The sequence below is a fragment of the Periplaneta americana genome, chromosome 1 (assembly GCF_040183065.1).
Source record: "Periplaneta americana isolate PAMFEO1 chromosome 1, P.americana_PAMFEO1_priV1, whole genome shotgun sequence".
Classification (NCBI taxonomy): domain Eukaryota; kingdom Metazoa; phylum Arthropoda; class Insecta; order Blattodea; family Blattidae; genus Periplaneta; species Periplaneta americana.
Window position 1 is genome coordinate 29,416,820 of NC_091117.1, and position 27,778 is coordinate 29,444,597.

Here is a 27,778-nt window from a genome sequence, read left to right on the forward strand (position 1 = left end):
CAAAATTCAGGGACTGTCACTGGGAAATGGGGATATCTGGTAATCTTTGCATAATTTACCATTTTCAATACAGTATTAAGAAAAGAAATGTCTGCATGATGATCTCTGGAGGAAGAGAAATATATCTTTCAGTTGAGGAAACTTGTGACTAATAGAGAAATATTTCTATGAAATGAAATGAAAAAGCAAATTATTGATAATGTTAACAAACTTCTATCCCTCCCCCCCCCTTTTTTTTTTGTCACTTATTTTTGTTGGTGGTTTCTGGATAATGTGACAATGGACGAAAAGGCTTAATAAATACAGAATAAAAGGATGTAAATGCTTGCTTCCAAATAAATGTGAGGTTTTTGCATCTTGCAAAACATGAAGAAAGTGGTCTTTCAAAAAATATTCCTTTATTCTTATTAATATTTAACAAAATATTATTATGTTAGTAAATGCTCCAAAACTATGATATAAAATACTGTACAGGTATTGTTATATTATTTCCTTTGGTACAATTGTTATGGCTGTTCATTATATGTTGAAATGCAAACTGTAGACACAAAAATAGTTCGGCTTAGTAGATGTACCAGTACACAAGGAAATGTCTTTAACAGTATAAATTTGCATGTCTTTTGCGAACAGTTAAACAAAATATCACAACTATATCAGACTATACACATTTGTCACACAAAATATATATTGTTAGCTGCTTCGTTTTCTGTATTTAAATAAAAATATTCAAAATTTTACCAGTAAAATAACTGTATATGCTTTTTAGTAAACAGTGTGGGTACATGAGCACTGTGAGACTAGACAATCAGCAGATTCGAATCCCAGGAAAACCAATAGAATTTGAAGGGTTCAGGGGAAAAACATGTTAAGTCCAAAATTATCAATTTTTTGTTTTGGATGTCGTGTAATACACAGGCAGTAGAGATTTCTGTGGTTTAATTGTACAGAGTAAAAACTTGATTATGCCAGAAATATTTGAAGAATGATACCTCGGAGACAATAGAATGTAATGGAACTTGAAACTTTTAACTTACTCTCCTGTAAAAACAGTAAAATGTGACTTAGAAGGTTTTTCCCCTGGACCCTTCATTTGTGTTTTAGCATAATTCCATAATCTCTCTAAAGATAAAAATATCTCACGATATACCAGAACGCCAATTTGAAGATATTCTCACAATAAAATATAGGAGACAAATGATTATAAATCCCAGCAGTTGGTGCAAATATGAGTCAACATATACAGTATTCTTTAGTCATATTGTGATATTATAGTATGTGCAAAGAAATATTTTACATCTGATGTTGAGGAGATTATTATACCTCCATCAATCAAATTTGTACCATCGCTGAATTTGAAGCCATTATTTTGTGTCTACGTGCTGCTGTCTTTAATTGAAAGTTCCAAATTTTGCTGAGAGTCCTTGTGTCTTCCTCCATGCTGACAAGCGCTGGGCATACCATGCCTGAAAACAAACACAAATAGCTTTACTAGAAGTAGACCGTGATTATTTTTGCACAGTACAAAAAGAAGATACATTTTATAATCCTAGAAAGTAATCTATCTAACTTCATTAAGTATAAGTATTGTAGATTGTTGAAGTTATTTCATTTGCTTAACCTTCGCAACCTATCTGGGGTCTTTTCTGACCTCATACTTTTTACGTAGGCTTGTAAGTTGGCATAATGTAGTTCTATTCATTCAGTATTCTAGATATGCTTCTATTACATTTTCTAAATTAGTTTGTATATGTATTGTTTTTTTACATACTGTATATATTTATTTGTAATTGAATTTCGAATACTTGGACTTGGAGTCCAAAAAAGATCCCAGCTAGGTTGTGCACTACTTCCCATTTTATTTTGTTTTGTTCATCTTAAGTTATATAATTTAAATGCTGTTTGACTCTGTACTGGCTCCAGGTATTGCTACAATATGCAGCTGGTACTTAAATCCATTGTTGTTCCGAACACTGCTTCAATAACGTTTGGGGTAGAAGAAGATATCTAATTTCTTACAACTCTTCGAAACCGACATCAAGCACTTCTTTCTATCCCTCATCATAGAACGTCTTTATACTCGTCTTCCTATACTTTAGAAATACCTCGCCAATGGAATTCGTTACCTAATGACGTCAGGACTGCCGGACTTTTATCACAATTCAAAATTAAATTGGAAAATTTTGTCTTAGTTAATGTTTTTAGGTATTGCTAGAAGTATTGATTTGTGTTTTTTTTTTCTTTTTCTTTTTTAATCTAGATTAAAATTGCAAGTTTCTTGTTTATGTTAGTTAATTAGTTAGGATACAATAAATTATGATATTTAATCACTCATTTAAAGTTTGTGTGACTGCAACCTGTGTATATTTTTGTGTGGCTTTACTTTGTTTATAGTGTTTTTTTCTCTCTCTCTTTATTTCTTGTGTAGCTTTACTTTGTATATAGTGTATTTTTTTCTGTTTATTTCTATTATTGTATTTGTATTCCTGGTGTTGTGGAAGAGAAGGCCTGATGGCCTTAACTACACCAGAATAAATAAATAAATAAATAAATGGTAGATGACAATAAGATATATGGATCATAAGCGGAGACAAAGAAGAAGGCAGAAAATGGGAAAGATTGGAGGAAGCTGGGTTTGCAGTGAAAGACCTGCCCTTCGGCAGAAACTGAATGAATCTTGATACCGAACAAATCTGACATAAGAGGGTATTTAAATATTTTGTAAATTTTGTAATCATGGCTTGACATAAGATATGTTTGCAAAAAAATTCGGAAATACTTTTTTGATAGGGATATAGTGAAATTCCATTTTGTTCATTTTTTTATTACATATGGGGCTACTGTTCAACACCATCGATATTCTTAATTACTTTCAAGATAATCAAAGACAGATATTTGACAAGTTTACTTGTAAAGGCTTAAATTGGGAGAAAAATTTGATAGTATACAAGCATAGGCAGAGAGAGAATCGTTTCCTTGAGGGGGCAAAGCAAAACAAAAGAATCCCAATATAACGTGATTACGGGGGATATCATTTACTTCCTCCCCCATTATAGCTTGACCGTGGTACAGTATATCGGAATATGATCATTTAATGAAAGTATTTTTGGGGTGCATGCTTCTTACAGTGTTACATCCATATCCACAATGTTTCGGACCGAGTTGTATAGGGCTTCAATTGTAGGTCTACTACAAATTGTAATAGGGCATAACCATAGGCAGAGTTATGGGAGTGTATGTGGGGGCACTGCCCCCTCCCCCAAATTCGTCTGAACTCTTTTTTTTTTTTTCTATTAACATTACAAAACATTGAATTCAAAAGACTTTTCTTGCTTTTGTTTATGAATGGGATGTTATTTGTAAATGCTACCATTGTACCATCTTCCTGGAAAATGGCTGTTTTCACAAAAAAGTCTTGGACTATGGTTGTTTTATGAAAACTACTGAAAATTTACATTCCTTTAATATGGGACTATGGTGTTTTTTTTTTTTTTCACTAACACCTAATTTAGTAGAAGGCTGACTTCTAACACAGGAGTACAGGCTGTTACAAAAGAAACATTACAGTGCTTCCATTCCTCAAACGAGGTATAGAAATTCTTATACATTCAGAAATTTAAAATGAATATTATAGTTTAGACACATGATCTGAAGACATTAATTCGTCAATTTAAGCACAGAAAACAAAAGCAAGAAAAGTCTTTTGAATTCAATATTTTCTAATGTTAATAGGAAAAAAAGAGTTCAGCTTGCTTTGCAGAGTTCAGACAAGTTTGGGTGGGGGGGGGCAGTGCCTCCCCATGTCCCCCCATAACTCCGCCTATGTATACAAATTATTTAAAATTCTAAAATATCCCCCGAAGATTGACGCCTGGTCCATTTAGAGAGAAATCGTCTGTGGATATCCGCACAGTCTACTATATACAGTCACGAAGCTTGTCTATTGAGGGTGCTAGAAACAATAGACTGTGACGGTCAGGGGCGGCTTTCGAAGGGGGGCTGCGGAGCTGCAGCACCCCCAGACATTTGTGGCTCTTGTCTCATTTTATATTGTGAAATACATTTATTATACAGTCTCTATTTAGCGGCTCGAATTTTTTTAAAATTTCGCTCTCATTGACATGCACGCAATCGTTAGTGAAGTCACTTCCTCCCCTGGTGCTGCCAGAGCGAAACCAGAGACAAGGACTACAGGATGAAGCCACTTCCTCCCCCTGGAGCTGTCAGTCTCGTCTCGGATGCTTTGCGCGTTAGTTTTACCCTTCCCCCTGCTGCCCCCTTGCCATGAATCCAGAGTTTCCAGGCGCTGCAAAATTTGCAGCAGTTTGTCAGTAGCGCGGAGTTTTAAATGCATTTTCTTTAATGTTATGAGTATAACAAGTGCAACAATGTTTAATTCTGTACAATATATACAGTCTATTCAGTTCAGTACCTTAACAATTCAGGAGAAATGTGAAATTAAGTGCCCATCAGTTGAATCTCATAATGGAAAGAGCCGCTAAACAAAATACAAAGGCTCGCACATTTTTTTCTAATTTATTCAGTATCCCTGCTTTCTTCTCTCGATCTCTTCACAGTCTGTATTAGATGAATGTGTTTCAAAGACAATTCCATCAGCTGGGGCAACAAGATGGAGTTTTAAAATAAGAACAGTAAATGTTGTTCGTGAAAAGAAGGAGCCATTGCTAGAATGTTTTCAAACCATAATGGAACCTGAAACATCTAACAACATCCCAATAAATGAGGCAAGCACGGAACAGTGCACAGTTGAGCAGCGAGATCTGCGAAAATGAAAACCCTAAAAAGCGTCGTAAGGTCGAAGGGATTCAGACGAGGGTTGCGGCAGTCAAGAAAGTGTGTAACCTCATTATCACACAAGCTAACACCCGATTCCAGTTCATAGATCATCTGATATTATCTTCTCTTCTGTGTGAAGAAAAATTTGAATGATACAAAAGCTCATTTCCTGAATATGACCTAAGTGTAGGCTATGTCTGAAGCTTTTTCCAATGTTCGATGAAGACAAACTAAAAACGGAACTCACTGTGTTGTATCAGAGACAAGAATTCAGAAATATGAGTGACGCAGTCAAGCTCTTGCAGTTTTTTTCTATCTGAGAGCTTGCAGGCCTCATTTTCAGAAATTGTGAAACTACTACGCATAGCTATCACCATACCAATGACAACTTCCGAACCAGAATGTTGCTTTTCGTGTTTGAAGAGAGTAAAATCCTATCTTAGAAATACGATGAGAGAAGTGACCGTATTACTATGTTTTCCATCGTAAAGATTATGTTAAACAGCATACCGGATTTTAATAAGAAGATGATTCAAAAGTTTGCAACCTACAATACAAGGCGCATGGAACTAATCTTTAAATAAAATAAGTTGCTTGGTTAATTTTTGTATGCAGCCCCCCTTAATTCAATACCCACAAGCCGCCACTGGTGACGGTTCTATTTTGCATTGCCTGTAATGAGGCGATATTAGTGATCCTAGTGGTGAGCAACTTTCTAATGTTTGCATATTTACTACGTATTGAGCTTCGCGACTGTATATACTAGACTATGATATCCGTCTGCTCTTTGCGGTGAAAGTTCTTTGTCGCTGCTTTCCGTTCAGACTGACCTGTACGTCCGCTTCTTGCAGGCCCGTCTCCGCAGCCAGCAGCACGAGGTCAGTGCTGTGCGGGTTCTTGAGGCGCTCGAACTGCGCCTCCAGCACTTGCTCTTGCTCCGCGGTCAGCCGCACCACGCGTGGCTCCGGGTTGCTGTTGGGGGACAGCTGTGGCGACACTGACTTCAGCATCTGCAACAATACATACGGATTTTGCATTAATATCCGACGTTGAATTTGTACTATACAGTATTATAACCTATCAGTGTGATCATTAAACTGCGGAAGTTTATGCAAATACATATTTTGATGTGTAATGTGTACATTAACAGAAAAAATATGAAAGGCTCCCATTTACTCCAATTAGTTATATACCAATCTTCCACCCATTTACTCCAATTAGTTATATACCAATCTTCCACCCATTTACTCCAATTAGTTTTATACAAATCTTCTTCCCACTTACTCCAAGTAGTTTTGTTATACAAATCTTCCGACTTCAACTAATTTTATATAAACCTTCTTACTGCAATTACTTTTATACACATTTTCCACCCATTTACTTCTAGTTGTTTATACAAATCTTCCGCCCATTTACTTCAGTTAGTTTAATACAAATCTTCCACCCATTTACTCCAATTAGTTTTATACAAATCTTCCACCGATTTACTTCAACTCGTTTATACAAATCTTCCGCCCATTTACTTCAATTAGTTTCATATAAATCTTTAGTCCGTTTACTTCAACTAGTGTTATACAAATCTTCCACCCATTTACTTCAACTCGTTTTATACAAATCTTCCGCCCATTTACTTCAACTAGTGTTACACAAATCTTCCGTTCATTTACTCAAACTAGTGTTATACAAATTTTGCATTCTTTTACTCCAACTAGCATTATATAAATCTTCCTCCCATTTAGTTCAACTACGTACTGTTATACAAATCTTTCGCCCATTTACTTCAACTATTGTTACACAAATCTTCCGTTCTTTTACTCCAACTAGTGTTACATAAATCTTGCGTTCTTTTACTCCAACTAGCATTACACAAATCTTCCTCCAATTTACTCCAACTACGTACTGTTATGCAAATATTCCGTTCCTTTACTTCCGCCCATTTACTTCAACTAGTGTTATACAAATCTTCCGCCCATTTACAACAATTAGAGTTCTGGTTACACAAATCTTCCGCCCATTTATTTCAACTAGGGTGACCAGACGTCCTCTTTTGTCCGGACATTTCCTCCTTTTTAGGCCTTTGTCCGGGGTCCGGGCGGATTTAAAAAAGAAAAAAAAAAAAAACAAGAAATGTTCTCCTTTTCGAAACTTGTATGCCTGATATTTTGAAATTATCTGATTTGACGCCTTTTTCAAGCAATTTGCCTGTAGGTGGTAGCAACATCGACAATATAGGCTACTCTTTGTCAATGATCATAACTCTCTTTGCTCCTCCTTGTTATGGTCGTTGCTCACAGGTAGCTAATGAATCGAGAGATCGATGTGGGAATGTAGATGTGTACTTTGATAATAATTATAGTTCCCTTGCAATGAGTTTTTCATATGTAGCTACCTGTAAAATCATTATTATTAAGTTTGATTATAATTATTTTGTAATAAAATAATATTTACATAATTTTAAGTATGATATAAGCCTAAATCTGTACTGTAAATACTTTGTAATAAAATAGATATTGACGTAATTTAAAGTATAATATAGTCCTAAGCCTAAATCTAAGTACATATTTTCTGTCCTCTTTTTTTCGAATAATGTCCTTTTTTTTTTTAAACTTTGTGTCCTCTTTTCATCGATGTGAATCTGGTCATCCTAACTTCAACTAGTGTTATACGAATCTTGCGTTCTTTTACTTCAACTAGCATTATACAAGTCTTTCTCCCATTTACTCGAACTACGACCTGTTATACAAATCTTCCGTCCATTTACTCCAATTAGTATTATAACATTTTCCTCCCCATTAACTCTTCGTTTCTAGCCTCTGTCGTCATCGTTAAAATACGAGTAATTGAAACAATCTGTGATACCACGAACATTCATAGGTGATTACGACCAATGGATTTAGCGATGAATTAAGAACTGAACCAATCAGGTTGTGGTCATGCCAGTGTTCCGCCACTGTGCTCTTCTATGCAACCTGGGAGACGAGCGCTCTTTTCTTTATTCAAGATGTTCTGCTCAGAGAGAATCTATAAAAGGTCATTCTCGCTGAAATTGCTAGATTGTGGCTTTGCTAGACCTGGAAGCCAGATTCGCATAATATACGCCCCTGTTCATTAACATGAAACCACAATTAAAATCACACAGTAGCCTATAGTGTGCACTCTTTGTTGGACGTTTGTCAACCCACTTGAGATATGTGGACATAAAGGGAAGAATTGGCCCAGTGTTTCGTAAAGTTCCTGGATAAGTCGGTGGTAGAGCGTTGTTGGCGCGCTTAGGCAAAGGTTCCGGGTTCGATACCCGGTCCCGGAACAATTTTTCCCTTTAAAATTATTCAAATCAGCTTTCCAGGAAGCTAAACCTGGAAGCCAAATTCATATACTTATAAAATGTTTGGTTTTTTAATATGAATTAATAAAGAAGTTAACATACGGATCATATTGGTTGTTTAGGACGTCTATAAATAACTGAAATCAACTCTTTTATTTTGTGAAATTTATGGTGGTCATGGTAATTAAGACTCTGAAAAATAATATGTTCAGGAGTAAAAGTGTTGTGTTTTGAGATTATTATTAATAATAATAATAATAATAATAATAATAATAATAATAATAATAATATACAGTACATACCTACCGCACCTTGGATTCAAAACTCAAAATACTTGATATTTTCAGTAACAAACTTTTTAATAATAATTAATCCAGTGTGAAATGTGACAATTTTATCATAACATTGAATTGAAAGAGACCCTAATTAATTTGGATAGCGGAAAAGCTCCATACGATTAATGATTTATAGTAAAATATTAGTTACTGAAGAATCAAGTATTTTGACCTACTACACTTTAGAATCCAGGGTGCGATGTATAGCATATACTTTAATTCACTGTATTTGGCATAGATACAGAATAATAATGAAATAAATTCACGTAAATATAACCTGTCTCTTTTTATGGACAAAATGAACATAGAGATATATTAAAACCACCCTATACAACTAGCATTGCTGTGGCAAGATTCAAAACTAATCCCATCTGTCCTAACCTCAGTATGAGTTGCGTGTACGGTATGTGTAGTTGGTTTCATTTTCCCGCTGGAGATCCGATTGTAGGTGTTCGATTATTTCAAATGTTCGTGATTTATCAGTGTTGACAAATATTAAATTAAAAACATTTTAGACCATATCGAAATTTGTTGTGTGAACTTGTAAACATTTATATGGTTAAGTACTCTTTGTCCCTTGTGGCAGCTCACGAATGGTGAGAAGATTTCCAAATTTCAAATTAGTGTTATTAAGATACCGGTAACTGTTTGAAGAGGTTTTTAAGTTTGTGCTATATTTTGATGCAAAGATAAACAACTGAATTGTGCTACATGTAGGAAGATAACCTTGAAGAAACGTATCATCTACTTTTCTCTCAGATCAGCTGGTTTACCAGGTATGATTCATGCTGTCTCGTAACATAATATCCTGTATAAACATTCTCGGAGTTTTGCTTTTGAGTGTAATGTAACGTGTATAAAAAGAATAGTTGATCTTTCTTTTCGTTAGAATTGTATTGATAGCGGCGGAAGATGGAGTGAGGAAAATTGCGAACGGATCGCTGAATTAAAATTTAGGCATTGTAGCTTCCTACAAGTAGGTCTAGACGACGATTTTTCATTGTTTCATAGCCGTCAATAATAAAGTAAAATGCAACAAATAGAAGACATACAAACAACATACATATACTGTATATGCATTACTATACATGCGTACATACATCATACCTACTTACATACATACACACCACACATACAGTACGTAAGTGCATAGGCCTAGATATACATACTTAGAGAGTTATTTCGTTTTTATTTTTATAATTGCTATCAGTAGCATCCCACAAATTCCTGTATATTCTGAAAAGGTCAGCTGGAACTTCATATCGTCCGGCCATTTAATCGCACTGTTCTCAACAGATTGTAATCGCAGGCATTGAAATGCAGTGTTTTGTGGTAGGAGGGGGTTCTTGCCGCGAGAATCCTTTGACTTTTATCTCTCCGAGATACGTACACTGTGTTATAAAGTACAACACAGCTTACCGTATGTTAGAAATAGAAGAAAAGTATTGTAAACTAGTTCATATCGGTAATTCTAGGCCTACAGAAAAATTAGATCAAAGGAAGCATAATTTTTTCTTTAACAATTAAGTCTTACGAATAATATAGAGTACTAAGCAAGTGGTTTCACTTTCCGGCATTTCACAGGTTAACTTAAGCTATGGTTCCGCTATGGCGACCATCATCGAGCATACAACGTTGGCGAACATCGCCGAGCGAACGTCAGCTGAGTCGTTTCCTTTAATCACAGCGAACATCGTCGTCGTTCCTGTTGAAAATATTATGCCATCAGAAAATTAGATAGCACTAAGTTTGGAGGCAATAATTATATTGAATCATTTAGCGCCATTAACACCAAGTCGACCTGGTTGGCGAGTTGGTATAGCGCTGGCCTTCTACGCCCAAGGTTGCGGGTTCGATCCCGGGTCAGGTCGATGGCATTTAAGTGTGCTTAAATGTGACAGGCTCATGTCAGTAGATTTACTGGCATGTAAAAGAACTCCTGCGGGACAAAATTCCGGCACATCCGGCGACGCTGATATAACCTCTGCAGTTGCGAGCGTCGTTAAATAAAACATAACATCTAACATTAGCACCAATACATGTTCTGGATAATAGGCCTCCGTTTGATAGTTAATTACAGTGTTGCCGACGTATGACTCCGGCTTGTAACTGAAGAAGATTCTGGTAATACATAAACAGTCGCCATCTAGTTCACAACAATAGAATCAGTCTCAACAATAGTAGGCCCTATACAGGCCTTCGGATTTCAACCAAAGATTAACTCGCGATATGTCAAAGCGAATATAAATAACAGCGAGAGATAATAATAATAATAATAATAATAATAATAATAATAATAATAATAATCTAGAATTCATTGCAATACGAATTATCATTTTTATTTATTTATAATAATTCAATGATGACTTGTTTAATATAATATTTTAGAATCAATTCCCTGCCTTATGAATTTATAGTTGTCACTTAGAATAAAATTTCTCTTATAAGTTTTGATGAGCAAGTGTGTCGGTAAATACATTCAAGAAACTTATACCTCTGTGCCCCTATTCCGTCGACGGAAAATCTCACTTGCCAAAAAAAATTGAAATTGAAAGTCAGCTCACTTTTAATTCTGCAACAATCCGCGGATGTGTGTGAGTGGCGCATCCGAGTCAAGAAGACTGCGTAATTGGGTCGTGCTGAGCTGCGTGAGAAAGCTCCCTGCCCGTCCTTGATGCAGGATATCCTGAATTTGGGTTTAATGCTTTCTTGACAAAAACAATTGCGTATTGTTCTAATCCAGGTTTGAGATTGCTTTCTCCTCTATTCTTATACGATTCACAGGTTAAGATACCATTCAGTTCTCTAGCTACTAGTTACAAGCATTTCACAAGCAGAAGTGTGGCGTTTTTTATTTCTCGAGCATTGCTTTGATGCAAGTTTGTGATATTAGAACTTAAAAAAAAAAAAAAAAAAGATTCTAGAAATATTGCCTCGTTCCGTTCTGGAGATAATCCACTCACCCAGTAATACAAAAAAAAAATATATATATATTTTTAAATATATTTGAACTATGATGTCGCACCATCTACCCTTAAGTACTAAATATGAGATAACCTGTCACTAATAAATTCGACCTTTTTTACCGCTGATTTTATTCTTTTATGAACAAAGAATCCTGTTCCTAATTGGTGATTATTGTTGCCTTCCCCATAATACAACAAGTAATCTCCTATTTGTGATATGCCATTCCCATCTAACCTAACCTCTTGTATTCCCATGAAGTCTATTCTATATCTAGCTAGTTCTTTTGCTACTGATGTTACCCCTCCTGTTCTAAGATGCTTAGGAAAATATTTGGGGCTAAGCGGGATGAAGTTACAGGAGAATGGAGAAAGTTACACAACGCAGAACCGAACACATTGTATTCTTCACCTGACATAATTAGGAACATTAAATCCAGACGTTTGAGATGGGCAGGGCATGTAGCACGTATGGGCGAATCCAGAAATGCATATAGAGTGTTAGTTGGGAGACCGGAGGGAAAAAGACCTTTGGGGAGGCTGAGACATAGATGGGAGGATAATATTAAAATGGATTTGAGGGAGGTGGGATATGATGATAGAGACTGGAATAATCTTGCACAGGATAGGGACCGATGGCGGGCTTATGTGAGGGCGGAAATGAACCTTCGGATTCTTTAAAAGCCATTTGTAAGTAAGTAGGCCTAAGTATATTTGAACACATCCTACTTCAATATCTAATTATTTTCTTATTGTTATTCTTTTCTACGGTATTCGGTCATTTTTATTTCCGAAAATTAGTAATCTTTCTGGAATACAATTTGGGTTATTTCAGTATTACAAAATTTTTTAGTGCCATTTCGTCATTGTCCCTTTATGGTATCGCGCCCTAGGGCTATATTAGAAGCATATTCATGATAGCACAGTTTAACGTCGATAATAATAATAATAATAATAATAATAATAATAATCCACCGCTGTGCAGGGGCGGCCCGTCCTTATGTGCTACAGCACAATGATAATCTTTGCTCAAATAATGTATTTGCAATACCACCATAGTATCTGATCTGCCATTTGACAATTTTCCGTGGTTATGTTCATGACGCGTTATAGAGTGTTTAGTCTTCGCTCTTAGCTCTTTGGTGCCTCAGGGGATACAATGTGCTACTCAAAACTCTAAATGAGAATGTAGACAATTAATGCGCATGTGCGAAGCTGAAATCACTGCCCTGATTGGCTATTTTTACGCGGGGAAGTGCTGTAGTCAGCTTCAGCACAACACAGCTTGGAGATTGCAAAAGTAAAGCGTAACGAAAGAATGCTTGTTTGTGGAAGAACTCGGAACTATTTACAATGTAGGCCTATTTGGTAATTCAAGTGCCCGACTACTGCTGCCGTCTATCTGGTTTTTGAGGTTCCTCCTGAACCAGTCAGCAAGCGACGGAGAATGGAATCCCAGAAAACTGAAGCCAAGGAAGTATGTGACCGTATAATGCAGAAAACTACTCACCGTTTCCAGTCTTTAAGCTATCTAGATACAACAAAATTGTTAAACAGTAAATTTTCTGGCAATTTTTGGATAGCCTAATTTTCCTGAACGCGAACTTGAAGTTGCTGTCAACAGCTATACTGTACTGAAGAAAAGAGTGTTAAATACACAACTTTGAGTTCTATACGGAACACCTGCCTTCCGGAATATAGATGGAGCTGTTCAATTGTTACGGTACATAGCCTCCAACAATTCACAGGATCCATTCTGTGAAGTAACAGTGTCAATAGAAAAGAGTATGATATCCAAGTTGAAGGGTTTAACACCAGGGTAATTGACAGGTTCTGCAGTAGGAAGGAACGTCGTATGGATTTCATATTTCGTCACTAGGCGAGTCTCAAATTAAGATAAATACATATAAGTGTATACAGTAGGTCGATATAGAGATTGTAGCACACTCATTATTTTGACCACCAGCCGCTACTGCCGCTGTGGAGTAACGGTTAGCATGTCTGATCGTGAAACGAACGGACCCGGATTCAAATCGTGGTTGGGACAAGTTACTTGGTTGAGGTTTATTCCAGGGTTTTCCCTCAACCCAATAAGAGCAAATTCTGGATAACTTTCGCGTTGGACTTATTTCGCTGGAATGATCACTTCATCTCATTCAGACGCTATATAATCATAGCAGTTGAAAAGTTTTGTAAATAACCAAATAAATATAATAATAATAATAATAATAATAATAATAATAATAATAATAATAATAATAATAATAATAATGTACAGAACTGGAATGAAGGATTCACCAAATGGAAAAGTTCTTAAAAGATGACTACCATAGTATTGGGTGGTCTCATAAATAATGTCGTTTTATTTAAGTTTGATGTTTTGTAAGATTTTAATTTTTTTTTTTCATTTAGTTGGACTATGCAATTTACAGGACGCTACGGTTATAATTGCATATTGTAGCATGTTACAGTCTTCAATTACTAGTAGGCTACAAAGAATATAAAATGGAGGTAGCCTAATCAAGTTTAAGATTGGAGTGTCTATGTATATATATATATATATATATATATATATAGAGAGAGAGAGAGAGAGAGAGAGAGACCCGACATTAGTTAAGCGAAATGAAATTATCTTGCAACAGGACAATGCGAGATCCCATATTTCTCGAACAACCATGGGGGGGGGGGGGAACACAGGAATTGGGAGGAATGTAACTGCTACAACACCCAGCATATATCCCTGATCTTGCTGCCTTCAGATTACCTTCTGTTTCGATCCAGATTACCTTCTGATTGGAAGAAATTTCCAAAACTTTGAAGTGGTTGAAATGGGTATCACTGAATTATTCGTAACAAAAACCAGAAACTGGTATCGTCGCGGGATAACAAATCTCTCTGAGAGGTGGCTCAAGACCATAGAATCTAATAGCCTTTACTTTGAAGATTAGATTAGCTTCCTATCACAATATTTATTTATTTATTTATTTATTTATTTAATCTGACAGGATTAAGGCCATAAGGCCTTCTCTTCCATCCGACCAGATAGCACATATAAATACAAAAAATAAGTACAAACACTGATGAAAATAATACAATACACTCCAACTAAAATTTTGCTCCAAAACCGACTTTACTTATGAGGTCAGTATCTGTAATACTTGGAAAGGAAATTCAAATCTGTCAGTATGTACGGTATCTTCATGAAAATAAGAAGTTCGCTGTATACATATTTTGCGCTCATCCCTCGATATGGGAATCTCAAGCTGAGACGTAGATTTCAGGACACAAGAGGGCGTGAGAGTCTTGTTTATGTTTCGGAAAGCGCGTTTGAGTGGGTCGTAAACCACGTCACGGGCCGGGATGGGAATGGTCATGACTTGGAATCTTGCCCAAAATAAGTCTTGCGCCGGGCGTGACGTGGGCAAGTTCACCGCATGTGGGTCAAGTTAAAGAGTTGCCGATCGTTCTGACACAATTCACTAGCTTGCCTCCTCTTCTACGTATCACGTTATAATCAACCACGCCGCGGATTGTAGTCAATAACCGAACTCCCTTCCATTAGCTCAGCGGATTCTCTTACGATCCCTCACGTGTGTCTATACGAGCTAATCCATATGAAATCGATCAGTAAAAAACCTCGCATTTTTTATACTCTAATTTTTTCCCTATTTATATAAGGTGCTGAGGAGGGTGCATTTGCAAAAATATAGGCTACTATCGAAAGTCAAACGGTTTTCGTATTGTTGAGCGACAAATTTAGCGTATTTTAGAAAAACAAGCCTCTTTCAGCGCTCAGAACTCTGGAATCATTTACTGCAGAACAATGAACGAGAGCTCATTTTGAAGCTGACATTTGGTAGGTTATGATAAGAAGTAATCCCTGTTTTTATTTTATACAGAGAGACAGATAATCTGATTTTACTTAGTTTTAGGCTTTTTGCCCATTTGTAAAAATGTAAAAAAATATTGAGAAAAACCTTGCATTATTAAGAGGGATTCGGCATTGTTTGCTTAGTGTCACGGCAGTAAGTTTCGGGGATATTAAATAAATTATTTTCACACGCCTAGACTTGAAAGGCGCAACACAGCACGGACTGGCCGAGAGATGAAGATAAGCGAGCGCTGGGCGTCATTTTACTCCTGTGTTTATGAAAACCTGTGATAAAGCTAGCCCAGCTATGCGCTACTAGACGAAACATAACGTGTTTGTCTCTCCTGGCCTTGCTTGCCTAGGCTAGCTCCCGCCTCACAGTCAGCTGGTTAGCTCACGCGCGTACTATTCATTTTCTTTATTTGATTTTTCAATACTTTCTTATTAACGTTGCACCAGTAAAAATACATGTTTATTTGTACTTTCAATGCGGAATCTAACCATATATTTTAAAAATATTTTTTTCGTGGGCAAAGGTGTCTTAATTAAGAAAAATCTAAATTTATCCATTTCCATAAAACGTAAAAAAAAACTGTTTACATGTCAATATAAACTTTAACTTTTCAGCATCAAAATAAACCATGATTTTGATCATTGGGTGAAAGGGTTTCGGAGCCACAACAGTTTAAAGTTACTAATTTTATGAAAATACGATAAATTAAAATATTTTTAATTTAAACACTAAGTTCTGATGCCTCAAACTTTGCACAAAGCATTGTATCATAGTTGTCTACGGACAGAAAAAGTTTCATTGTATTTAAAAATTGCAAGGTCAATTTTCTCTATATTTCGGACGATTTGAGATGGAATAGCCCATACAGAGTGCTTAAAAAAAGTGTCGCATATTTTTTACAGGAGGTAGCATAGGTCGAAACTAGAAAAAAAAAGAGTCCTATAAACATATGTCGTCGGCCTGGGTAGCGCAGTCGGTATAGCGCTGGCCTTCTGTGCTCGAGGTTGCGAGTTCGATCCCGGCCCAGGTCGATGGCACGAGGCGTAGAAAATAGGGTGGTGCCCCTCGTGCATAAACAGAAAGGCAGCCTGCCTACACCACTGAATATTGTACTTACTAACATAAGTAAAATGATAGACTGCGTAGGATCCTGGACCTTTGTTTACTACTACATTGTTTGTTTACTTATTCTCAAATGTATGAATTTAATGTTCCTAATTATATCAGGTGAAGAATACAATGCGTGCAGATCTGCGTTGTGTAACTTGCTCCATTGTCCTGTAACTTAATCCCTCTTACAAGCAAACATTCTGATGGGAGAGATAAAAAAGTTATTTTTTTTTTGTTTTCCACCATGTTAATAAACCTGTGATTGAGGTTCTGGCTGATATATATATATATATATATATATATATATATATATTTAGTATTATTTTTAGTAGGTTATTTTACGACGCTGTGTCAACATCTTAGGTTATTTAGCGTCTGAATGAGATGAAGGTGATAATGCCGGTGAAATGAGTCCGGGGTCCAGCACCGAAAGTTACCCAGCATTTGCTCATATTGGGTTGAGGGAAAACTCCGGAAAAACCTCAACCAGGTAACTTGCCGCGGCCGGGATTCGAACTATATCTATTATCAGGCAATACATCTCACTTGACGATATGTGTCAGAGGAAGAACAATTGTTTGTTTGCATTTGAAGTCTGATTAGTGGAATATGTAGCTAATCGGCGATGTATGCAATGGAGGGGGAAAGAAGTTGACTACCCTACCCCATTATCTCCTGGCCTAGTTGCCTCATCAGTGTTGCCTTATTGGTCTTACTTATGAGGTTCAGACCTGTTTTCGAACATTGACTAAACAACATGTTAATAATGTCAAAAGAAGTGCTTATACAAATTTTGGCTACTCGACCGCAAATACGAGACCGTCCAGAAAGTGATTTTCCTTGGGGCCGTTAACAGAAAAAAATCACAATTGCATGGAAAGATTTATTGAAACAGATACAGCAATTGTTACACTATTTGCCAACACATCCCCCATTGGAATTGAGACATTTGTCATACCATGGGATCAATTTTTGTATCCTTGTGTCGTAGAAGTTAGCCGCCAGGGATCGGAACTAGCGTTCGACAACCGTCTGCACCTCTCTGTCAATATCATGATATGACAAAATATGTCTCAGTTTCAGTGGGGAATATGTTGAGAAATAGCTCAACAATTGCTGTGTCTGTTCCAATAAATTTTTTCCAATGAAATTGTGTTTCCTTTCTGTTAACGGCCCCTGGCGAACTTATTTCTTTACGGCTCTCGTAAATACGGTCGAGTGGCCAACATTTGTATAAATACTTCTTTTGACATTATTAACATGGTGAAAGAAAAAAAAAACATTTTTATCTGCCTCCATCAGAATGTTTGCTTTTTAGCCCCAAATATTTTCCTAAGCACCTTATTCTCGAACACGCTTAACCTTTTTTCCTCTCTTAAAGTGAGAGTCCAAGTTTCATAACAATACAGAACAACCGGTAATTTAACTGTTTTAAAATTCTAAGGCCGTGTCTCAAAGCTCAAGTCCATACTACACACTAATGACTAGCAACTAGGTGACTTGTGAACTACACACTAGGGAGTTTTGGAAATGTATACTTGAAACATGGCCTTCTTCATAGTCTATTTCTTTAAAAACCATGACATCACGGTGCAGCACTGAATTAAGAAGGCAGTGTCCTAATGCAGTTTCATTACGAATTATGTGGAAAAGATGAGGGCTTAATATATTACAATAATGTTTAAAACATTGTACAGAAGGTACTAAAAATGTCAGTGTTCAAAGTTAACGTGTTATTATACATTATATTTACATTATTTCACTTCCAAAGCATTTTCAGATTTCATAACCCCAATTGCTGATGAGGTATCCATGTTTGTTTAGTGAACAAGTCAACAATCGAGCAAGCATTTTCGTTGACTAGCTACTACGGACTTGATTGCTATGCACTATGTAGCTTTGGATCATAACTTCTGACGTCACATCCGGCTATTTAGTCAACAATCTAGTTCACTTCAGCTGAAAATATAGCTTTGAGACACGGCCTAACTTTAATATTCTTCGAGAGTAGACTGGATGATACAAGCTTCCCATATTTACTCTGCGTTTACTTTATTAATGAAAAAATTACAGGGATTAAATATATATATATATATATATATATATTGAACATGTTTGCGCTCAGTGCGCATAACTGAGAGGTCCTGGGTTCGATTCCCGGTGCTGGAACGAATTTTTCTCCAATAATAAGTATCTACATATCGACTTCTTATAGAAAGTAATGTATGTATTAATGTCAAGTGAAGGTTCATAAATAATCATGAGTGATACCATGTCAAGAACAGCACACAACACAATTATGTGGAGATCTTGGCTTGTATGACAAACGAGAGATGCCGCAAGCTTTAATAAGGTTTGTAATAGTAAATTCCCACGAGGTACGGAAAATCCACTGCGTGCATTGCGCCCATTAAGAACCTCTTCGTCGCACACTGTTTCCTAATTGCGTGATAACCTAAATAGCCTAGTAGACAGCTATGATGTCACCGCCCACGGTTCTTCATACTATCTTACAAATAATGTACGTAGCAAAGTTAATAGTAGTATTTTTGTTATTATCGGTTGAATGTAGGATGAAAACAGCTTATTTTGTGTAATTTCCTAAATTTAATCAATAAGGATGATTTATGTTCTCTCTTGAAGGGTATACACCATTTTAAAGTAGCCTAATTTAGTACACAAACACAACTATTACATGAAATGTTTTATTCTTTTCAGCTCTAATCAACAATAAAAAAATAATCCAGGTTGCCAGGCGACGATAGAAAACAAAAGATGCGAAAACAAATGAATGAGGTTTATAAACAATTGAATGCTCTTTCATATTTGCACCATAGGGGTGTAATTTGAAATTTCATAGTGGGAGTGACTTGGAGTGGGGGTGAAATCTAAAATGCAATTAAGCCTGGTTTCAGACTTCCCCTCAATATCTAAATTGACGTGTTTTTTGTTTAAATTTAATTCAATTTAAATAATTAGTTATTTAGACTGGGAAGTTTTGAAATGAAAGCCCTATGTATATATTATATATCTTAACCCTTTGCAGCATAGCGGTTGTTCAGAAGAACCACCGTTTTCTTTCTTTCCAAATTTAATGGCACAGATATTCCACCAAGGAACCACCTCTTGGGTATACATAGAGGTGCCATCTATGTTTTGAAATTGTGTGCAGAGTTAAAATGTTGAAAAAAATTGATCGAATCTTTGTTATGATCCATGAAATGGAAAACATAAAAAATTAATTTGTGCGAGATCGTGCGTATTTGCTTATTTTCCGCACAAAACCAATACGCGGTAAGTGTGAAATACCACATTCAGTATTCCCAACGTAACACACATAACAATTTCCCTCTTCTTACCGCTTAAGAGACATATTCATTTTACTGCTTTAGGCTTTTAACATATTATTTTTAGATACGTTTAACATAGTAATAATTATAAATTGGAAACTTACCACTGCAATTTCACCTAAATTGCAATGCTAATTATTGTTTTTAAATATTTTGCAAAAATTAAGTAAAGTCTACTACTCCACTAAAGTTATTGCATTCGTGATGCAAGTAACATTAAGGAAGCCGTGAAAAAATCAACAAGATTCCAGATGCCGATGTTATTACTGCAATATGTTATATAAATAATATTGTTAAAATATTAAAATGAAAAATAAATCGTTACATAACCTTACCGTTTGTTTTAAGTTCGCATTTATAGACTGGGGGGGGGGAAGACAGACGTATATCACGGCCTGCTGGAGTATAGTAAACACAGAAAACATTTTACAGCAACAATGTTGAAGAGAGATATTTTTGTTTTCCAAAATTGCCGTCATTGAACAGAAACCAAGATGGAGATTTCATTGCAACTAATTAGAAATTCGTCTTTCAGGTATGTAATAAACGATCTTCGCACAAAATAATGTACGATACATGAGCGGTATGTTTGTTTTCATGTTCTCGGAAATTAAAAAAGCTCAAGTACGTTTCGCTTTTTCAATCTTTTCCTCGAACATGAAAACATCAACATACCGCTCTTGTAACGCATATTACTATTGTGCTGCAAAGGGTTAAGCTATGCAATCTATTGTAAGTACGAAGAATCTATAAATAGAACAATAATAATATGAATTTGTATTTACTTTGGAATGAAACGTATTATATTTTATAAATAATAGCATTATATATTATAAAATAAAATCCAATTATGTGCAGCCGGTGTCAGGTTTTCGGAACAGCACATTTCCATGGATCAAATTTTAAGTGTTTCATATTGGTCATAAAATAATAATAATAATAATAATAATAATAATAATAATAATAATAATAATAATAATAGATCTATATTATGTCAATAACATTGCTAAAAATGCAATTTAAAATTACCTAACAATAGCGTAGATACTTAGATTACGTAATATAGGCTACTTGGCATGTTTTTATAAAATATTATACTTTTACGTAAAACCATACAAGGCAAAGATATAGTATAAGAATAGCTGCCGGTAATACTACAAACATGTAATTTTAATTTTTTAATTCTAAGTGTAAATAAGATTTAAACAATTTTGACACTAAACACAGTGACCTGGAAATGCATCAAAGATGAAGGCGAAAAGTTTGTCAAGTGAATTATGTATTTAGATGATATGTTATTGTACTGAGTTTATCAATAAACACACAAGTTAAAATAAAAGATCATCATAGTGTTAAAATCTGAATAGGATATGAAGCCAGGCCACTCGGTCACGAAGACAGCTCGATGACTCATTACCGAAGAACGTGAAGCGGGAGATGTGATTACGTTAATCGTGTCTAAACGCGGAGGTAAGAGGGAAGTGTGCACTACTTTCTCTACCCCGTCGGAAGAGGACATCCTTACAGGAACCGGGTGGGCGGCTGGAGAAAAGCGGACTTGGACAGGGCACTCGACGAGTATAGAAGTGTGATAATTGGAGGATATAATTAATCAGAAAGCTGGAGAAAGCAGAAATATTACAAACATCTGGGTCTCAAAGACTTTTATGTTGTCTTCCTCCCACTACAAAAATAAAAGAAGCTTATGAGATGATGACCAGGTTCTTTGATATTTATCAATAATGAAGTGACCACGAAAAATAATTTCTGGAATGTATTACAGAGTAGAAATGAGAAATGTCATTTTTGTCTCAAAGTATTCCATATTATGTTTTGGTTCATATGATATATCAGTAGAGACCGGCACAATATGAAGAAAATTTTGCCAAAATAGAAATATGAAATAAATATGTCAATGCTAAAATACCTTCGTTCCTAAACTATTTGGAGCTGATGTATTTCATAATTTACAAAATAAGTCTTTAGAGATTGATAGTTTGTAATATTCAAAATGCTATCGAATAAAATACAATAAATCTGCATAATTAAACAGTTCGTCAGTATCATCAAATCTTTATCTGAATGTAGGAACTAGGTACACTGACGTTCAAAGATATCTGACCCTACTAATCGACAGTGATCGATAATTTGTCGGTGTAATTGTGGCTTCTTTAGTTATTACTTCTATGAATAGATGGCGAAGATAATAGTCAGTGTTGTCAATAGTACATAAATATACCAGAATTATAGAATCAAATTTTTCATCTCACTCTACTAATTGTAAAACAGCACAGGGTTTAGCTGGAAATCGCTGATATTGTCAATTATGAGACTAATTTATGCTTAATCTACACCATAATTTTCCCCGACACTGTTTTTAATCGCCTCTATATTGGTGTCATCTATTGAGAACTAACGGAACTCTTTCAAAGTTTGTCAATTTTTTATATCTTTGGTTCTGACTTTTGCCGTGGCTAGAAAGTTCGCTTACATCAGTAGTGTCAGAGTTGTAAGCTCCAATACCGGTTGTGGAGCTAGATCGGAGCTTGAACTTGCTTATGTCTGTGGAAACACCGGAGCACGCAACCAGTCTAGTGGAGCGCTCCGCTCCGTTTAGTCCCTGTCTGACATCTCTGGCTTACACGATCATAAATCGGAGGTCGGATATTTTTGAACGTCAATGTACCATAAATCATTTTTTTTTACACTGAAGAGAATAAAACTAATGTTGTTAGACTGATTACAATACAACACGAGTAACTTTTCTACATTTTCTGACAAAAGATTATAGGTATTTACTGTAAAATAATATTGTTTTATACAATGAAAAATCTTCGTTCTGCAGTAACATACGGATCAGAGATATGGACTCTAACCAGCACAGAAGAGAATGCTCTGAGATCTTACGAAACAAATCTTATGGACTCATCAGGGAATAAAACGAATGGAGAATACGAAACAAACATAATCTTATTGACGAACAAGACATACAGTAGATTTGTAAAATCCCAAAAACTAAGGTTGCTAGGACACCTATACTGTTTTCGCTGTAAGAAAAATCCTAATGTAAACATAAGCACGTTGCTGTCATACCCGTGATTGGCTCCCAGTCGAAACACTTACATGACGCAGGAAAATATAGTTCGTATTTGGAAACCATAATCTTGTATTATTTGGAAATAAAAAATTGAATTCTAGTTGTTAAATACGATGAAACATTTAACTTCACTCATATGTAAAACGCTATGTAAAAGAAAAGCTACTTTTATATTTTGTTATGTACTATGAACGCGGATGAATACCAACAGTAATACCGAGGTAGTCTGTTCTTGTAACCAGCTGGCGTCACTTGAGCTCGTAGATGCTCACGTAAGCACGTAGTACCGAAGTATGGCTTCTGTATCCTCAACTGTCCATTGTGAAGACATAAGACTTGAAAATAATTTAATTGTAGTAATTATAAAGTAAATGTTTCCTCAGCAAACGAATGCATAGTAGTGAGGTTAGGCCTACTTGACGAGTAACGGGAAATGTTTGACATGAAACAGAATGTACAGCAGTAGGCGGGAACATGTACTGAGAATCTATGGCGCCAAACGGTGGCCAATGAAGCCTCATTTAAATCACGTGCTATTGTTTACATTAGGATTTTTCTTACAGCGAAAAGATTATATATAGAATGTCGGAGAATAGAATCCCTAAAAGAATGCTACAAGGAGAATACATGATAGGATGAGAATGAGAAGACCAAAATTAATTAAGATGGTTAGACGGAATTACAAAGAATTTGGAGAGTAAGAGGATGGAAAGAATTATTAGTGACGGGTAAATCAAGATGGAAAGCTGTTGTCCAAGCGGCCAAAACCCACCCAGGGTTGTAGAGCCAAAGAAGAAGAATAGAAAAAGAATGAAAAACCCATGAAGTTGCAAAAAGAGGAGAGATTAAGTGGACATCAAAATGATGATTGAAACCCTTTCGAAATATTAATTTACACGTATAAAAGTAGTCATGGCAACATTGAAAATACATTCACTGGATACGAAAGAATGAGGAAAGGCGGAATAGGAACCACTTACTGTATTTTGTTTTAGCTTCTAGAATCCATTGACGCTACAAGTTAAATGACTGTAGAGGGAAATTTGAAGATTTCACTTGCCCTTTGGAATCCTGGAATGGGCTTTTCAAGTGCTTCTAGGAAACATTCCTATGGTCTCATAATATCTGAAAATACCCCGCTGAGTGGTAATTATAGAAATATCAATGGAGCAGAGAAATCTTGCAAGATATGTAGAAAAAAAGAAGATTTTTATTAAATACTACATTTCGTAGGCGGAGATTAAGAGGAAGCCAGAAAATAGGAAAGATTGGAGAATACTGGGTTTGCAGTGAAAGCCCTGCCCTTGGGCAGAAAACTATGAATGAATGAAAATTTTACCAAGTTTCTTATATATCAAAATATATTTCGGCCCTAATGTTTAAACTTTCTTTCATTTAGAAATGTTTGTAGGTTTTTTGTCTCCACGTATTAGGCCTACAGTCTCTAACGCCAGATTGTAGAAATTAATCATGAATACTTGTTTTTCACGTAAACGTTGTTAACTGGACACAGGCTATGTATGTACCACATAACTATAAATTAATAAAAACACAAAAAATAAATAGTAAAAATTACAATAATACAATAAATCATAGTAAAAACAAAATTATTTACATTGGGTACGTGCTTTTTGTTTTGTTTTACTCACTGAACAGCAGACCTGAACTGTGTGTCTGCGGTTCAATGCCACTGTTCTATACTAGGGTGACCAGACGTCCCGTTTTTAACGGGATTGTCCCTTTTTTCAGCCTCTTGTCCCCTGTCCCGAGAAAAGTATGCTCGGGACACCAAATGTCCCTTTTTTTAAATTGGGTCCCGTTTCCCTAAATTATTTTTAAAATAATTCTTTTTCTTCTATTTATTTAATAATCACGTAAAACATTGATTAATTCTACACTGTTTCCATCAGAAATCACCGTAATGAATTCAATAAAGGCCATGTTAATCACAAAATGTCATTTCAAAAATGTGTCTTGCATGGACTTCTATAGTTTCTTCAAGGAAAGACTAATACTTCTAGAGCAAATTCACTCATCAAAGAAATATGATGCTGATTGTATAGTTGATCTTCATGGAGTATATTAAAATAGTTAAAAGTTAGTATGAGGCAAACAATTTTGTTATGAAAAGAGTTCAGAATACAGTGATCTCTGTAGTGTAGGGGTCAGCATGCTGGTCTCTTATGCAGAAGGCCCGGGTTCGATTCCCGGTCGGGTTGAATTTCCTGGTTGAGGTTTTTCAGGGTTTTTCCTCAACCGTAAGGCAAATGCCAGGAAATTCGGGCCACAACATCCCTGAATATCACCGGCCTCATTCATCATCGAAATCATATTCATAACAATTCAGTAATACATATACATTCGTCATCTAGTTCACAACAATAGAACCAGTCTCAACAATAATACACAGGCCTTCGGATTTCAACCAAAGATTAACTCGCGATATGACCAAAGATGTTAAAGCGAGGAAAAAAAAAATACAGTGACATGGATATAATGTAAGGTCCAATTAATCTGAAGTATTTTTAAACAGATAAGTTAACCTAATTATTCGAGACTAGTAATATAAACAATATTGTTAACAATGACTTAAGCCAAGTATCCATGTTACTCTTTTATGTACTAGCATTATTATAGCCTAGTTATTGTAAACAGTGTAGTATTTTTTACTTTAAAGTAAATAAAACTGGACCTTACTACTCACTGACATTATACAGGGCTTTAATTTCAAAACTTCCCAGTCTAATAACTAATTATTTAAATTGAATTCAATTTAAACAAAAAACGCGTCAATTTAGATATTGAGGGGGAAGTCTGAAACCAGGCTTAATTACATTTTAGATTTCACTCCCATCCCCAGTCACCCCTACTATGAAATGGCATCCTATATTTTTATACTTAAATATGGAAAAGCATTCAATTGTTTATATACCTCATTCACTTGTTTTCTATCGTCGCTTGGCAACCAGTATTTTTGTTATCAGTTGATTGTAGGATGAAAAAAAACAGTTCATTTTGCGTAATTTCTTAAATTTAATCAGAAAGGATGATTTATGTTCTCTCTTGAAGGGTATACACCATTTTAAAATAATTTAATACACAAACACAACTATTACATGAAATGCTCAATAAGTTTTTGTAGGTCCAATCAACAATAACAACAATCCAGGTTGCCAGGAGACGATAAAAAACAAAATATGCGAAAACAAATGAATGAGGTGTATAAACAATTGAATGCTCTTTCATATTGATGTTTTTTAACAAAAAAAAAAAGCCGCCCTAAATAAGGGTTCGAATAGATCGGCCTACTAATCAATTCATAAAGAATAATCATTAAAACCAATTGTGTGACAATTTGAAAGGAAAAAGAAAACATTAAGATAAATGATACGAAAACATAGGAAATCATTTACAATAAAAGTTTGTTGGGTACAAATGATTACTAATTATAGCTAAGGATGATTTTAACACATGAGATCCTATGGCATCAATCGTTGCATCAGAAATTTTAAATTGTTTAAGTTAATTTAAAGTTTCTCGTGGGATCGTGCCACGGGCACCGAACATGAGCCCAAAAACTGTCCAATGTGTGATGTGGTATTGTGCTCCGAGATGCTGACAACGAGGCTCATATATGACTTGTTTTTCACGACACACCTCTTGTGGCTGTTGCTCATGCATCTCGAAACGGATTGTGGGATCAAGAATGACACCCTTATCCTTCTGCCGATCAATTATGATGATATCAGCACGTCTAGTAGAGCCATCAGAAGAGGCGCAACCAACCTCCTCATAAACCTCATAGGAAGCATTCTGACGGATTGAAGATGCGAGGAGAGAACGAACCGTATGAAAATATAGGGGTGTCATATGAAATTTCAAAGTGGGGTGGCTGAGGGTGGGAGGTGAAATCTAAAATGTAATTAAACCTGGTTTCAGATTTCCCTCTTAAATATCTAAATTGACGTGTTTTTTGTTTAAACTGAATTCAATTTAAATAATTAGTTATTTAGACTGGGAAGTTTTGAAATGAAAGCCCTGTATAAACACAAGTAATAATGAATGTTTAGATAAAATATTGATTCATGTCAACTTTAATAAGTGTGTTTTATTTTGGAAATCTGGTCACCATAATCTATATCCCATACGCAACTACACTGTTGCGGGTTGCTTGGTGACTTTAAGTCAGCCGTGGCGAAAAGGCGACTCACGAGCACATTGTGGCTCGCAGTGCATTTCCCTTGCTTCCTACCTACAACCAACACCCTCTCACTCACAGGAGTCAAACTCCGTTCCATTTGTATTTGTCTCTGACCTGCGAGTGGCGTATCGTCGCAATGTCTCTCTCGAAACCATGTAGACTACCTCTATAAAAACGAAAGTTTCAAGTAGGATGGGAGGATGCACTTTTTTTTTTTTTTTTTTTTTTTGCTGACAATATGATGACAATATTAAATGTATGATTTGTTCACAAGTATTACGAGGAAAACGGTTGTATAACATAAAACGGCATTATAAGTTACTACATGTTACTGATGAAACATTAAAAGGTTGTTATTATTATTATTATTATTATTATTATTATTATTATTATTATTATTATTATTATTATCTCTGTACGTCGATCCTTTTTCAGCAGATGTACGAATAATGCGGTTAGATCTTCAATTTAAACTCACAGATTTACTATGTGATGTTAAATGAAAGCTAGATGTAAGGACTTGACAAATGTTGAACTTTTCAAATCTTTGGCAAAAAATAAATATTTGAAGCTTCGTTCTTTCGCTTGCTTTGTTGAAGCCATGTTTGCTACAACTTACGTTTGTGAAAAATTATTTTCAACAATGAAAATAGTAAAAATCAAATTTAGATCATGACTTCGTGATCAACTACGACTGGCAGTAAGTGACATAATTCCTG

General features: G+C 35.5%; 1 protein-coding gene across 1 annotated transcript in view; it reads right to left on the reverse strand.

The window, feature by feature from the left end:
- Window positions 1-376: 376 nt before the first annotated feature.
- LOC138694373 (homeodomain-only protein-like) overlaps window positions 377-27,778 on the reverse strand; it is a 94,219-nt gene continuing 66,817 nt past the window's right edge. Inside the window, exons 2-3 of the mRNA XM_069818052.1 lie at window positions 5,625-5,804; window positions 377-1,463 (exon numbers count right to left, since the gene is read on the reverse strand). Of these exons, the coding sequence (XP_069674153.1) occupies window positions 1,389-1,463; window positions 5,625-5,804 (255 nt within the window). The 3' untranslated portion in view covers window positions 377-1,388. The remainder of the gene's footprint in view (window positions 1,464-5,624; window positions 5,805-27,778) is intronic.